General features: G+C 38.1%; 1 protein-coding gene across 48 annotated transcripts in view; it reads right to left on the bottom strand.

Moving 5' to 3' along the window:
* The window catches only part of LOC119771469 (receptor-type tyrosine-protein phosphatase delta-like), a 601,694-nt gene that overhangs the window by 100,980 nt on the left and 487,858 nt on the right, over window positions 1-12,856 (bottom strand). For 28 of the 48 annotated variants that reach the window (XM_038267445.1, XM_038267459.1, XM_038267447.1 and 25 more), the window contains exon 3: window positions 2,695-2,840. In XM_038267445.1, the coding sequence (XP_038123373.1) occupies window positions 2,695-2,840 (146 nt within the window). Of the gene's footprint in view, window positions 1-2,691; window positions 2,841-12,856 lie in introns of all 48 variants that reach the window. The other 20 variants (XM_038267465.1, XM_038267464.1, XM_038267466.1 and 17 more) reach the window with 1 other exon arrangement.

The following is a 12,856-nucleotide window of genomic DNA, read 5'->3' as shown; positions in this document are numbered from 1 at the left end:
GGCCAGATTAGGCATGGGCCAGTATAAGAGTCTAATAGCATTACATTATAAAGGTTTATAGTATTTATTCTAAAGAAATATTGAAAAATGTAACCATGATATAAAAAAATGTAGAACATGACATAAAGCAGTAACATTTATTCCTAATGACACTAAAATAACTTATTACATTTAGGCCGTGTAGAAACTATTGTGTCTACACAAATAAGTTAAATTAAGAATCATCGAATGTAATAGTGGTTATCCAGTACATCTTGAACATTATATTTATCTCTACGTTATATAGTTTGGTTGCTTTTCTTTTATATAGAAACATGGCGTTAGCCTTTTTAATAGTGGTGGTCTATAGTAGTTTCAAATTAGCTTTACTTTATAACTGTGATGAATAATTTGTGAGTAGTATGATGAGGTAAGGTAAATGTGTTTTTTTTAGCTTTTTACTAGCTAGCAAGGGGGGTTGGTGTAATACTATTCTAATTAAAAGTAGAGAAAAAGTCTAGAACCAATAAAATTATAGACTTATCTTTATTTTTAGCTCAAAATGTTCATAGCCTGGTTTTAGCTCACTGGATACCAGTAAATTACAAATGTGGAAAAATGTGCAGTACTTTACTAAACAAAATAAAGATATAAGAAATGTCTAATGTTCAACCAAATTAGGAAGTGTTTTCAAACAGTCACCTTTAAAGAAAACAAGGTTAGTGTTGATAAGTTTTTTTTTGGGCACTAACAGGAGAGAAAGTGGCAACATTACCCAAATGCTTGGGAAAAACTATAATTTCTCGATTTGCAAAATAATTTTAAACAATAACAGATTTTCACTGACACATTTACTTCTATAAAGAGAAAGGGAATGTGATTAGGGGCAGGACAATGGTACTCCAGACAACATATTTGCTTTAGTTTGTAACTAAACTTTCACTTTTTTTAACTTGGAGCTAGCCAGATTGCTGTTTAGAGTAATTTGTGGGAGAGGGGCAGGAGCATACTTTACATATCCTCAAAAAAAGTCTGGTCACCCCTGTGCATTTTCTCTTTTTTTTTTACATTATCCTTTGCGATAATGTCAAGAAACAGGGTTTGCTATTTAAAAACTAGATATATTGTTACAGGTAATTGACCCATGCCTAGTCCAGATATGTAAATATATATATATATTTAAATACTTTTTTTTCTTTTTTGTGAACGTAACCTAGTGCATTACTTGTAAAACACCTAATGTGGCTGACTAACTTAAAGAATGGGGCAGAATAATTGTAATTTTCTTAAATGTTTAGTTGCAAAGTTAATCTTAAGTCTGAATTTGGCCCACTCTTAAAGCTAATATTCAGCCTCCTGTAGGGTTAATGCGTTACACTGAATTGTGTCAATGAGACAGAAAACAAGCACAAACAGTTAACGGTGGTTTGGTAATCAGTTACACACGATTTTTACCATGAAGTGAGGTAGTGGTACGAGAGACAGGACCAACTTTTTTTTTTGGGACGAACAACACATAAAATGCTTCACAAACAGGTGTTTGTTATAGCTTATTCAGCTATGGTTGCATGCTACGTGTTGTATACTCACTGATTTAAGAATGATCTGTGTGATAACTCAAACTTTTTTAAGCATAGAGGTAGAATCAAGTAAAAAATAGGCCTGAGACCACTTTCACTCCCACACACAGGCATTCGCACACACACAAACACACCGAGGCCTGCAACAATTTCAAAGTATACAGTATATCCGAGCATGTTAGTTAACAAAACTCTGTAACATTTTACTGGCCAAGCTAAAGCAGTGTTGCCACTCCAGGTGTCAGCAGGTGATGGTAAAAACAGCCTCCTTTCTGGGTTTGGGCCAAAGAGCAAATTAGAAAGGAAGTTGTGGGGCTTCCAGAAGGAAATGGGTTTTTGTTAGAAGATGAGGTGGCAGTGCATGATTGAATGGGTGCAAAATTGTAGCAGCCAGTGAGCCCCCATGGGGCGATGGGTGGATGAATGGAAACTAATGTGTTAGCATTCGGTTCGACGTGCGATGCAAACGTGATGAACTCTGATAAGATTGGATTTCTGTGGGTATGGGACACGTAAAAGACGTGGGAAGAAGTTTCGGAGCTCCATTAGTCCTTTGGGAGCTAATAAATAAAGCAACTATGGAGCAAAAAGAGATCTGAAGGACTGTCAGAGAAATTAATAGAAATCTTATCAGTGCTCTGGGATGGTATTGTGATGGTCTTGAGCTCAAATGGGGATTAAAGCTGACCAGAAATCACAGCTTCAGCCCAAATATAGAGGGGTGGATATGCATTTAGATAGAGATGCCACAAAGCAAAAGAATCTTCCAAGTGAAAGTGCAGCTTTCTCTTTCACTTTATATGAAGCTCAAAAATGTGCCGTGACGCTAATGTAAGGATCTAGGGCACACCACAAGTTTTCTTTTCTTCTTATCAGTCCAATTGCTTTGCATTTGTGACTTATTCAAATACAAATCTAGCACCATTTCATTTTTGCTAAAACTCAAGCATCCTCTAAAGCCGGGTCAGCATGGTTATTAGAGTCTGCTAATGCGTGGTGGCAATTCAAGGGTGGGGTGGTGGTGGCAGCGAATGGTCTTGGCACAATGAATCGTCTTGCAAGCAAAGCCAACAGAGCGGGGCTGAGGCATTCCCATTTTGTCGAGCATTTTACATCAGAACAATAGACCTAATACCTCAAATCTCTGGTTGCTGACTTTTTTCCCCTTCTTATTCCACACAATCTTCGGCCGTGGGTCTCCGGTAGCTTGGCAGATGAAGGACGCCACGCCTCCCTGCACACCTGTTTGGTCATTGGGGGTTCTTAAAAACTTTGGCGGTGCTGGAGAGACAAAGATAGAAAGAGAAGGAAACAGCAAAATGTTAATAAGTGTGTTAAGCAAGGGCAGACAGCAAGTGATTCTTCTTATTGAGCTAAAAAGAAAAAAGTTGTAGATCACAGTATTTGGCTTGGAAGAGTATTTTGAGATAAAATATGCGTATATGAGACTGAAAATATATGTGCACGAGAGTGGCAGTATGAGTGTTGAACTGACACTGTTTCACAACAGAGTAACAGCTCTACTTTAGTCTTTATAGGTAAGCTAACCTTTTTATTCAACCATTGAAAAGACTATGACATTCTAATAAATGTAAATCATTCTTGAATTCAACTTATATCAATTGTACAAATGTTACAAGGAGTAAGAAAACAATCCAGTGCTTGATATTGCTATGCCAACTTTTAGGGTACAATACGTCTCATCGGCTATGCATGTATAACCATTGTTCTGGTTTGACCAAATTATGTCATCACATACTGATTGACAGACTGAATAAATAGATTTCACATTTGCCAGTCAGATATGAACCATGTGGACAAAAAAGCTTATCTAAGACATGTTAGTGAATGTTCTCTTGACCAGAGCAAAGGTAAAAGGTGGCACTTTTTAATTTTCATGCTCCTGACTTCTGGAGCAGACTCCAAAATTACCTTCGATGTGCAGAAACTGTTGATTCCTTTAAACTGAGACCAACATTTCTCTTCACTGTACCTTTCCCAGAAAACTCAATTATTTTTTGTACAGGTCTTTTTTTGAACATCTGTTAACAGCTGCTTACATCGAGATGTTTAATGTACCCTTTTAAGTCTTTCCTTTATTTCTTTATTTATCTGTTTGAATGACCTTGTATAGGGATTAAATAAACTTGTATTAATCCTTAGCTTTGGTGGTTGGTGAAGCTCCATTGGCGAAACAACTGCTCCCCTTTTATCAATCACTTCAGTGGGCCGCACACTGCAGTAATGCCAACTGTCTGAGTGACCTCATCTGTATATGTGATGATGACATGTCTTTGTGTCCGTTCTACTGCCTGTGTGACCATGTGTAAACTGATTTCCCACCCGAAACCTTTTTTTAAGATGCATTGCTTGAAAAGCAATGACAGGCAGTAGTGTGATTGGGGGACAAATGAACCTGCAGGATTCGTAGAGAGGTGACATCAGGATGTGTGGCCAGCAATAAAAAAAGGGCAGATAAACAGGTTGGGCTTCCACTGGGAAAATGAGGCTGGGAAATCACTTGATTTCTTTACAGCACACTTTCTGGAATACATTCAGACAAACCCCCGAAGAAAAAGAAAAAAAAAAAGAATCTTTCTCCATCATTCATCTTAAAGATTTGAAAAACAGTTTACAAGATTATAGTTGTGCGTGGTAAAATCTGCATTTTCTTTCCAGCTAATTTGACTTCGCCATGATGCAGTACACACTGGCATCCGACCAAAAAGGTGCTGATGGGTAATTGATATGCTATCGGGGCTGTTTTTACTCCAGGGCCATGCATTACGGCTCGATGCGTCTCCATACGCTGGTTGTAATAGACTTCTACAGCGTGTACGGCAGATCAGAGCTTGAGGTGAGGGGAATGGGGTTATTTGGGTGGGCTGATGGGTAGAGGGTGGTGGAGCTTGGGTGGGGGGTTTACAGTCATCACACAATGGGGAGTGATTGAGGCGTGACGTGAAGGTAATGGTGTTTTCAAAGACACGGCCGCTGATATCGCCATCATGCAGTCATTTTAGGTCTGCAGCTGACAAACATCAATTTTGGGAGACTCCTCGTATGGCTTCAGGTAGATGGAGGCTGATTGAAACCTCGTCTTTGTTCCAACAATGCCATGACTAGAAGCGTGACAGCAAGCAATAAGATATGGCCTGTGAAAAAAAAAATATTTTGCAATCCATAAACAGATTGTGCTCCAGAACCCAGATTCTTTTTTTTTAAACTGTCTTCAAAGATGACATCACAGCTAAATTGCAGCTCCCCTTTATATGACTATAATTCCTCTAATCTCACCAGAAATTAATTTCATTAACATGGACTATCACTTAGAATAGTGTGCAGGCTTTGTTTCGCAGAATGAGTCCAAACTGAAAGAAGCTCCTCTCACCTAAGCCACACGTGCACATCTCCTCTGAGAGGTAACCATAAGCTGCATTAATTAATACTGCAGCTGGGAACCTGCTAATCCGCTGCTAAGCTGCTGCCGGCAAACAAATGAGAAGCGTAAAGCCTGTAACAAGTTAAAAGGCTGGTGACAAGAGTCTGCGAATGCCCTCCCTGGAGGTCATTACATAACCTTGATCATTCTTTGTTCACAGAAAAAGGGGGAGCTCATCAGAGCACTCCCACAGTTCCTCTGATGAGTGTCATCTTTATAATTTGGCATCATAGACACTTGGGGAAAAAAGATTGTTAAAGGACTTATGGGGTGGTTTCAAAATTCTGTTACTTGTAACGAGGCTACTGTTGGCTAAATACAAGCAGAAATCAGGCTTCAACATCAATTTCTGACCTTTCTTTGACTTCTAACCTGCTAATTTAAGATCTAGGACCTTTGGGTAATGCTTGTTTAATTCAACAGTTTCCAAAACAGAAGAAAAGTTCTCAATTAGTTAGTTGATTAAGGTTGTTAAATGTGTTAGGAAAAAGGGAACTTTAGAATTGTCTTCATTAATGTCCGTAACCTTTGCTTGATTTGAACTAAGCAAAACGAAATCACACGCTTTACCAAAATTTAAGTAAGTCCTGATTTTTTTTGGTTGACTCTCTGCTCATTGGTCAGAACTGATCAAGGGAACGTTGCCCCATTAATATTTTTTATGCTACTACGGTAAAAACATTTTAGAGCAGCACATGATTAAGAATATATCTCCTGTTTCTCAGTTTAATTCCAAAATCTAATTTAAAAAAGTCTAGAGAATGATTTTCTAAGATTACGAGTCAGCATACTTAGAAGGAAAAAAAAGTAGAATGGAAAGACTGCACTGTGTAGCCGAGTAGATTTAAAGCTTTCTGAGTAATTAGTTGTAAACGCGTTGCATTGGGTCGCCGGCGACTCCCACAACTGGTATTTCATGACTAAATTACTATTTTATAAGTACAACTTATTTTAATTTACTTTAGGTCTGATCAATGTTGGCTTTTTAAACTTTCAACACAAGGACAGAGTATAACACTTGTTCTGACCAAAAAAACAACCTTTTATGTGCAACTTTATTCATTTAGATAACTATTTAAGTAATGAGTCCTTACAGTAGAGTAATGCATATTCCTGTCTAAGCAAGTATGAACCCTTCCCGGTAGGTAGGTAGGTAGGTAGGTAGGTAGGTAGGTAGGTAGGTAGGTAGGTAGGTAGGTAGGTAGGTAGGTAGGTAGGTAGGTAGGTAGGTAGGTAGGTAGGTAGGTAGGTAGGTAGGTAGGTAGGTAGGTAGGTAGGTAGGTAGGTAGGTAGGTAGGTAGGTAGGTAGGTAGGTAGGTAGGTAGGTAGGTAGGTATGAGGTGATGCACAGTTGGACTGAAAAACCACAGTCCTATTTATAAACACATGTTGTCTCAAGGAACTTATATATATATATATATATATATATATATATAAATAAAAGGGCAAAAAACTTCAGTTAGAACAAAATAATAATAATAAAAAACACCAGGAGGTCACTGCTGCAGACTCAGGATATTTGCCTCCCTAAAAGCTTTTTCCTGTACCTGATGTAATTTAACCTCTTCTGAACTCCAGCAAACTTTGCTGCCAAAAACTATGACGACGTCACATTTTTCCTTTCAGTACAGCTTTACCCAGCAGCCAGTGCAGATGTGCATTTATTACTGACTTGTTCGACATCGCCTTAACCTACAGCCAAATATCTGATTTAAGTGATCTCACAAAGCTTAGGTTCTGGCTTTTCCTGCACAATGGCCAACACATTTCAAGTCATTCAGAATCCAAAATGAACTAATATTTGATCTGCCAAGCCATTACAGAGAGCATGAATCAAAGACTGCACAGTATAGTAATAAACTCACTTTTCGTCTGCATCCTTTTTTTTCTTTTCTTTTTTTGCCTTGGACCCCGAGCCAAAGACAGCTCGGCTCACATAATTACGCTGACTGACATATTCAATTTCATTTGCATAAAAGGGCTATTTCCTTTGTGAATCTTTAACTTGAATGGTGAGGTGGGGTTGTTGAGGACGAGGAGGAGTGGGTAATTAATCCTACCCCACCGGACGGCAGTCTACGAATCCCCCTATCAAAAATATTCAGTCTGTGATATTGATGAATTGGGAGAATCATGGCAACAAGGCAAATTGGATTGAGAAGGATGGAAGTGCCAAATGTAGTGTAGGCATGGGCTGGCAGGAAATTCTGAAGGTCTGATAATCTTAAGCAAAAATAGCATGGTATCATGGTGTTATGATTATGGCTCTATTTTTAAAATGCCTTTGATAAAACAGAGAAAGAAAGAAAAAACACGAAATTCTTGCTAAACTGTGAACTGATCTTTACTTTGCAACATTTAGATAAACTCTGATTGGAGTTTACAGTACTAACACAAAATTAAGTAATTTATTTAGAATGTTGGGCTCCATACTATATATATATATATATATATATATATATATATATATATATATATTTTTTTTTTTACTTTCAAACTTTACCTCTTTATCTGCGAAAGGTGCTATAGAAATACATTGTTACTTACCTCTAGTCATAGTTACCTTTTTTAAAAGTTTACTATGTTAACTGGTTAGCATAGTTAACTATTTTGTAGTTTTTAGGTGTCATGGTGAAATTTCTTTGCTTTCCAGGCTTTATATTTGCAATCCTACTAGAAATTTCTGGCACATATATGAATTGTTACATGCTTTTCAAATACACAAGAAAATCAGAAAAGTCGTGACCCACACAATCAGCAAGCCATCTGCCTCAGTAACAAAGTACTATTTATTTTACTAATGTTTGATGCTTAAGGTAGTTTGTTCACTGCTAGACAAACTTCACCTAGCACTGGTTGATGCTCCCACAGATGAGTTATCAGATTAGCTGAACTGCTGCACTTTCTGAACGCCTCAGAGCTTTTTACCAGCTCATTTTGCTGGATCAATCTCTCTTCAAATAACACTTTATCTAAACCTATAAATGACTCCTAAACATAATTTAACCTCTAACAGGTTTAATAAGGTTGGGAGAGGAATAGTACAGGGTTGGGGTACTGGTAGCCATAGCTGGTATCTAAAAAAACAAAGATAAGCCCTGAAATTGGAGCTGGTAGATTCTACCTCAGTTATATCAGTAAGCTATGGGTCACATCATGTTGGTGTCTGTCTGTCTGAGGTTGTTTCAATGTTACTGTACGTGTCCAACCCTACTGCAGGGGTAACCAATTAAAAATCAGTGGGGCCCGAATAAGGAAAATCAACAGCTAGTAAAGGTCCGGAGACATTTTTAAATGTAATCCGTTGCTTTAAGCAGCATTTAACACTGAAATAAAATGAGGTGTTTATAAATCCCTGTTATAAATTGACTTTTTTAATAAAAAATATAAAAAAACAGATTGTTTTTTAAGTAGAGAACAACAATCTTTCAAGACCCAACAATAAAGACAAGTGCGAAAGTGTTTCACTATTGTAATTCTTGTCTTATATGAAATTTATTTGTAAAGATATTTTTGTATTGGTTTAATTTTCTATCCTTCAAATTTCCATTGATATTATGTTAAAACAACATCCTGCTTCTTTTGTAATTTTGGAAACGTCAAGTCAGCATACTAAAACTGAAATAATAAAATGTACTTTTTGTGAACTGAGGGCTTTCTGTCGTTAAAATGAAGAGTAAATTAAATCTTTTTTCAATATTTCCTGAAAAAACATACACAGCTGACATTATACTATCACGGGTGTAACTATATTATCACGTCTGATCAACTGCTTAAGTTTCCACATTTATACCTAAGCGAAAAAACAGAACAAAATCCAAGCAAACAAGAGAAACAGCAGCAAAAATAAGTGTTTGAAAAAACAAGTGCTAATGAAGGTAAACCAAATATGCTAATGTTCAGCAAATACAAGAAGCAGAAAAGGTTTTCTTTGGTTGCAGTGCATTTCTCTATCTGCAGCATTCTGATAAAGTTGTCTTTTGTTAGACCGTGGAAACAAACTCCACATTGTACGTGCTCACAAAGGGCTGAGGCACAGCAAATGGGAAAGAATCGGAGCTTAATTAGAACTGTTGGCTGATTTGCAATGCATCCTCGTCGGTAATCTTGCCCTAACTAGAATCTGAAATTCTTATTGCAATTAGTGATTACTTGAAAAGGGATATGGCCCCTGAATGATTGTTAATTACTGGATCAGGAATAGTACATTAATTCACGGCAGAGGTTTTAATGCAGAGCAATGATAGGAACCCGCTCCTCCATCAATTTTGTGCTGTCTGTCACATATAATGAAGTTCAAATAATACAAGCCGCCTTCTGCTACATTGCTTCCCCCCCTCACCAAGCACCTAAATTTGCTCTCTAAGCAGAATTTCAGGCATTGTGTAAAACTAACTTATTAGAATACAGAAGAATGCAGAAACTTATTTGGATATTTGTGTTATAGGTAAATTTATTATTACGTCACAGTCTCCTTTTTGAAGAGTAGCATTCACAGTAGCACCAATTTGCGATGCAAAAATGAGATATCCTTGTGGTTATTAAGGTAAGATGTCTGAAATATTATATACCATATCACCCATAAGGCTGGGTAATAAATCAATATCAATATATATTGTGATTAAACATCTAATCAGTATCAGTAGAAAATATGTCTGATAAAATTTTTAATGTTATCAGACATATATGTGCCATAATTTTCTTCAACTGAATAAAAACAAAACTGAAGTAATAATCTTTGGACCAATAGAGGAGAGATCTAAAGTTAGCACACAGCTTCAGTCGCTTCAGCTAGTAACCACTGATCAGGCCCGAAATCTAGGTGTAGTACTGGATTCAGACTTGAATCTCCAAAAGCATTTAAAGACAATTACAAGGTCGGCTTTCTATCACCTGAAGAACATTTCCAGGATTAAAGGACTAATGTCTCAGTATGATCTGGAAAAAGTAATCCATGCGTTTATTTTTAGTCGAATTGATTACTGCAACACTGTTTTCACAGGTCTGCCTAAGAAGTGGATCAGACAACTGCAGCTGATCCAGAATGCTGCTGCCCGTGTCCTCACTAAGACTAAGAAAGTAGAGCACATCACCCAGGTTCTAAAGTCCTTACACTGGCTCCCTGTATCTCAGAGAATAGACTTGAAAATACTTCTCTGAATGGCTTAGCACCTAAATAAATCACAGACTTGCTATCAGTGCATTAACCCTCTAGACCACTCAGGTCTTCTGGCTCCAGCCTGCTCTGCATTCCTAGAACCAGAACTAAACATGGAGAAGCAGCACTTAGTTCCTATGCTCCACTTATCTGGAACAAACTTCCAGAAAACTGTAAAAGTGTGGAAAGCCTGAGTTCCTTTAAATCAAGATGAAAAACACATTTGTTTAGGATTGCCTTCAACTGTTCTAGTTAAACAGTTAGACTGAAACATCATTATTTATTTAATTTAGTCCAACTCGAAAGTTACCCACCACCATCTGCATGGCGGTCTGCGTATGGCATGCAAACCTGCTATTCTATGGGCTTAGTATAGTACACTCTTAAAAAAAAAAAAGCTGGATTAGACCTGATACAATCAAGGCCGTTGCTGCGGCAAGACATATTGTATTTCTTTATAATTATTTATGAAAACAATAATGGGGCAGATATTTTACTGTACGTTTTCGTCTTTCTGCTCCCTTTTATTCAAGATTTTGGTTGTTGCATGAAAGAGTTATGAATAAATGATTCATGATGTCTTTTACTGAATTACAGAAATTAAATCAAACCAGATACTTCAGAGGCGTTCAGTTAATAGTTTCACCACCTTCTCAAAGATGAAGTTTCTAATAACCATTATAATCATTGGAAAGACCTTGCTGAAGATGGTCGTTTCTAGAGTACCCACCTGGCAAGCAAAAGCTCAGACTTTCCAACTCAAGCATCGGCTGCTTGGGAAGCTCGCGATGCGCCACAGATGCGTTAATGCTCATGACGCTGCTTCAGTTGCTTCAAAATGTGCTGCTCGAAATGCGTTGCAAGACCTTTTTCTGCACTTTAACCTTAGGCTTTGCATGTAAACCCACTGTTTCTTCTACTCAAAGCCAAAGCCAACCCCTCTGCTGCCCTGACTTAATGCGATGACATAATGGAATGAGGCAAACTTCAACTTTTACTGTCAACTAGCTGACCTGGAAAAAACCCAACATGTGAATGCCGTAGTAGGAATTATTGCAGCCTTTTAGTTTTATAGAAAAACAATTAGATCATGTTAGACGATTTGTTTTAACTTGCTGTATAACCAGTGTATAACCATTTTTTTTCTAAAGTCCAGTTATTATGTTATTATATTATACACATTTTAACCTTTTTATAATCAGTTCAATAATTATATTAGTCATGATTTAGATGATTAGTCATTATTTAGATACTGCCAATTCACAACTTATGTATCCTCAAGGCATGGACGAAATTTTGATTTCAGAAGTGGGTGGGAGGCAAGCCGTTTTTAATATAACTCATATATAAGTCCAGCGTGTTTTCTAGTAGATCGTCTGTGTTTGTTTCCTCAACTTTCCCAGTGCTGTGAACAGCCAATAACAGACCTGATTCAGTGGCGCATCAGATGTTTGTAAAGCGAGCTTCTCAGGAGTGACAGCGGTGACAGCTAATTACACAAAAAAGGACGGAGGGCCAATCAGGAGCGTGTGGGCGGTCTAAACTCAGGGCAGCGGGCTTCAGCTTCATGTTCAGCTTGAGCTGCGGTTTGCGGCTTGGTTCTAGTGCTCAACGAGTGTCACTGTACTGTGGCGTAACATTGTTTTTGGACAGTAAAAAGTGCTTTTTTGAAAAAGTGCAGGGGATATATTACCCGTGTCCCCCCCAAAAATAACATCTGCATCTCATGGCACTGTACAGAGACAATTAAATAAACCAACTTTTCAGCTCGACGACATTGCTGCATGACGTTCTTGATCCCGGTCAATGTGCATTACTCATTCTCAGTGGCCCTTCTGTGGAGAACCTCAAAGCTGCGGGCTATAACTGCGATAGGGCGAAGGACACTTACTTTGCAACACACAAGAGGAGTGGCTTCAAAAAGAATGGCTGATGTTCTTGTCCCACATCTGAGACACTAAGAGATTCACTGACAAGAAGGGGGAGCTCTACAAGCAACGGTGCACATGGGTTCGCAAAGACTCCGGGGTGTTGGAACATTCTGGATGGATGGACGGTAGGAGCATTAACAAATTGGGGGCGGTTGCGTAAGGTTCTAATAAATAAGTTATTAAGATTTATTTATGGAGTGTATGTGTGTCACAAGATGGAGGCAGAAAGGTTCACTATTAAATTATTGTAGATTCATAAAAGCCACAGTCTATCAGTTCTGTAATCACAGCTGCTCTGACTACGCCGTCTGTTCTGCGGTTTATCATTCTGTTTGCCAGAAAACAAAAAAAAATTGATATATTCTAGCTTTCTCTTTATCCAGACACTCTCAAAACACACAAATGACGGCAGCCTCTGCCGCCATCTCCTCTGGGACACTTTAGCAGGGTAGAGAGATCCAGTTTGTCACTTAATAAAGCAGCCCACTAAAACAGATGGCTGTGTTCAACCCCCCCTTCCACTAACACTTTTAAAGGGGCTGGGAATCAGACCCATGAAAGCATCCCCACCCCTTCGCCATCCAACCCACAGCGGAATCCAAACAGAAGGAAACGTATAAATATTGAATCACGTCATTGTCAGAGTGAGACAATACGCAAGTGAGGGAAAAAAATGAATAATTGAATATAGAGAACAAGATGGAGAATATACCCTCCCCACCACCACCGTCCCAAACCTCACCCCCGTCTTGTAAAATACTTTTTA

The sequence above is a fragment of the Cyprinodon tularosa genome, unplaced genomic scaffold (assembly GCF_016077235.1).
Source record: "Cyprinodon tularosa strain WSP-4 unplaced genomic scaffold, ASM1607723v1 ctg674, whole genome shotgun sequence".
NCBI lineage: Eukaryota > Metazoa > Chordata > Actinopteri > Cyprinodontiformes > Cyprinodontidae > Cyprinodon > Cyprinodon tularosa.
Note: the sequence above shows the minus strand (reverse complement) of the source record. Positions and strands in the feature narration are given on the sequence as shown.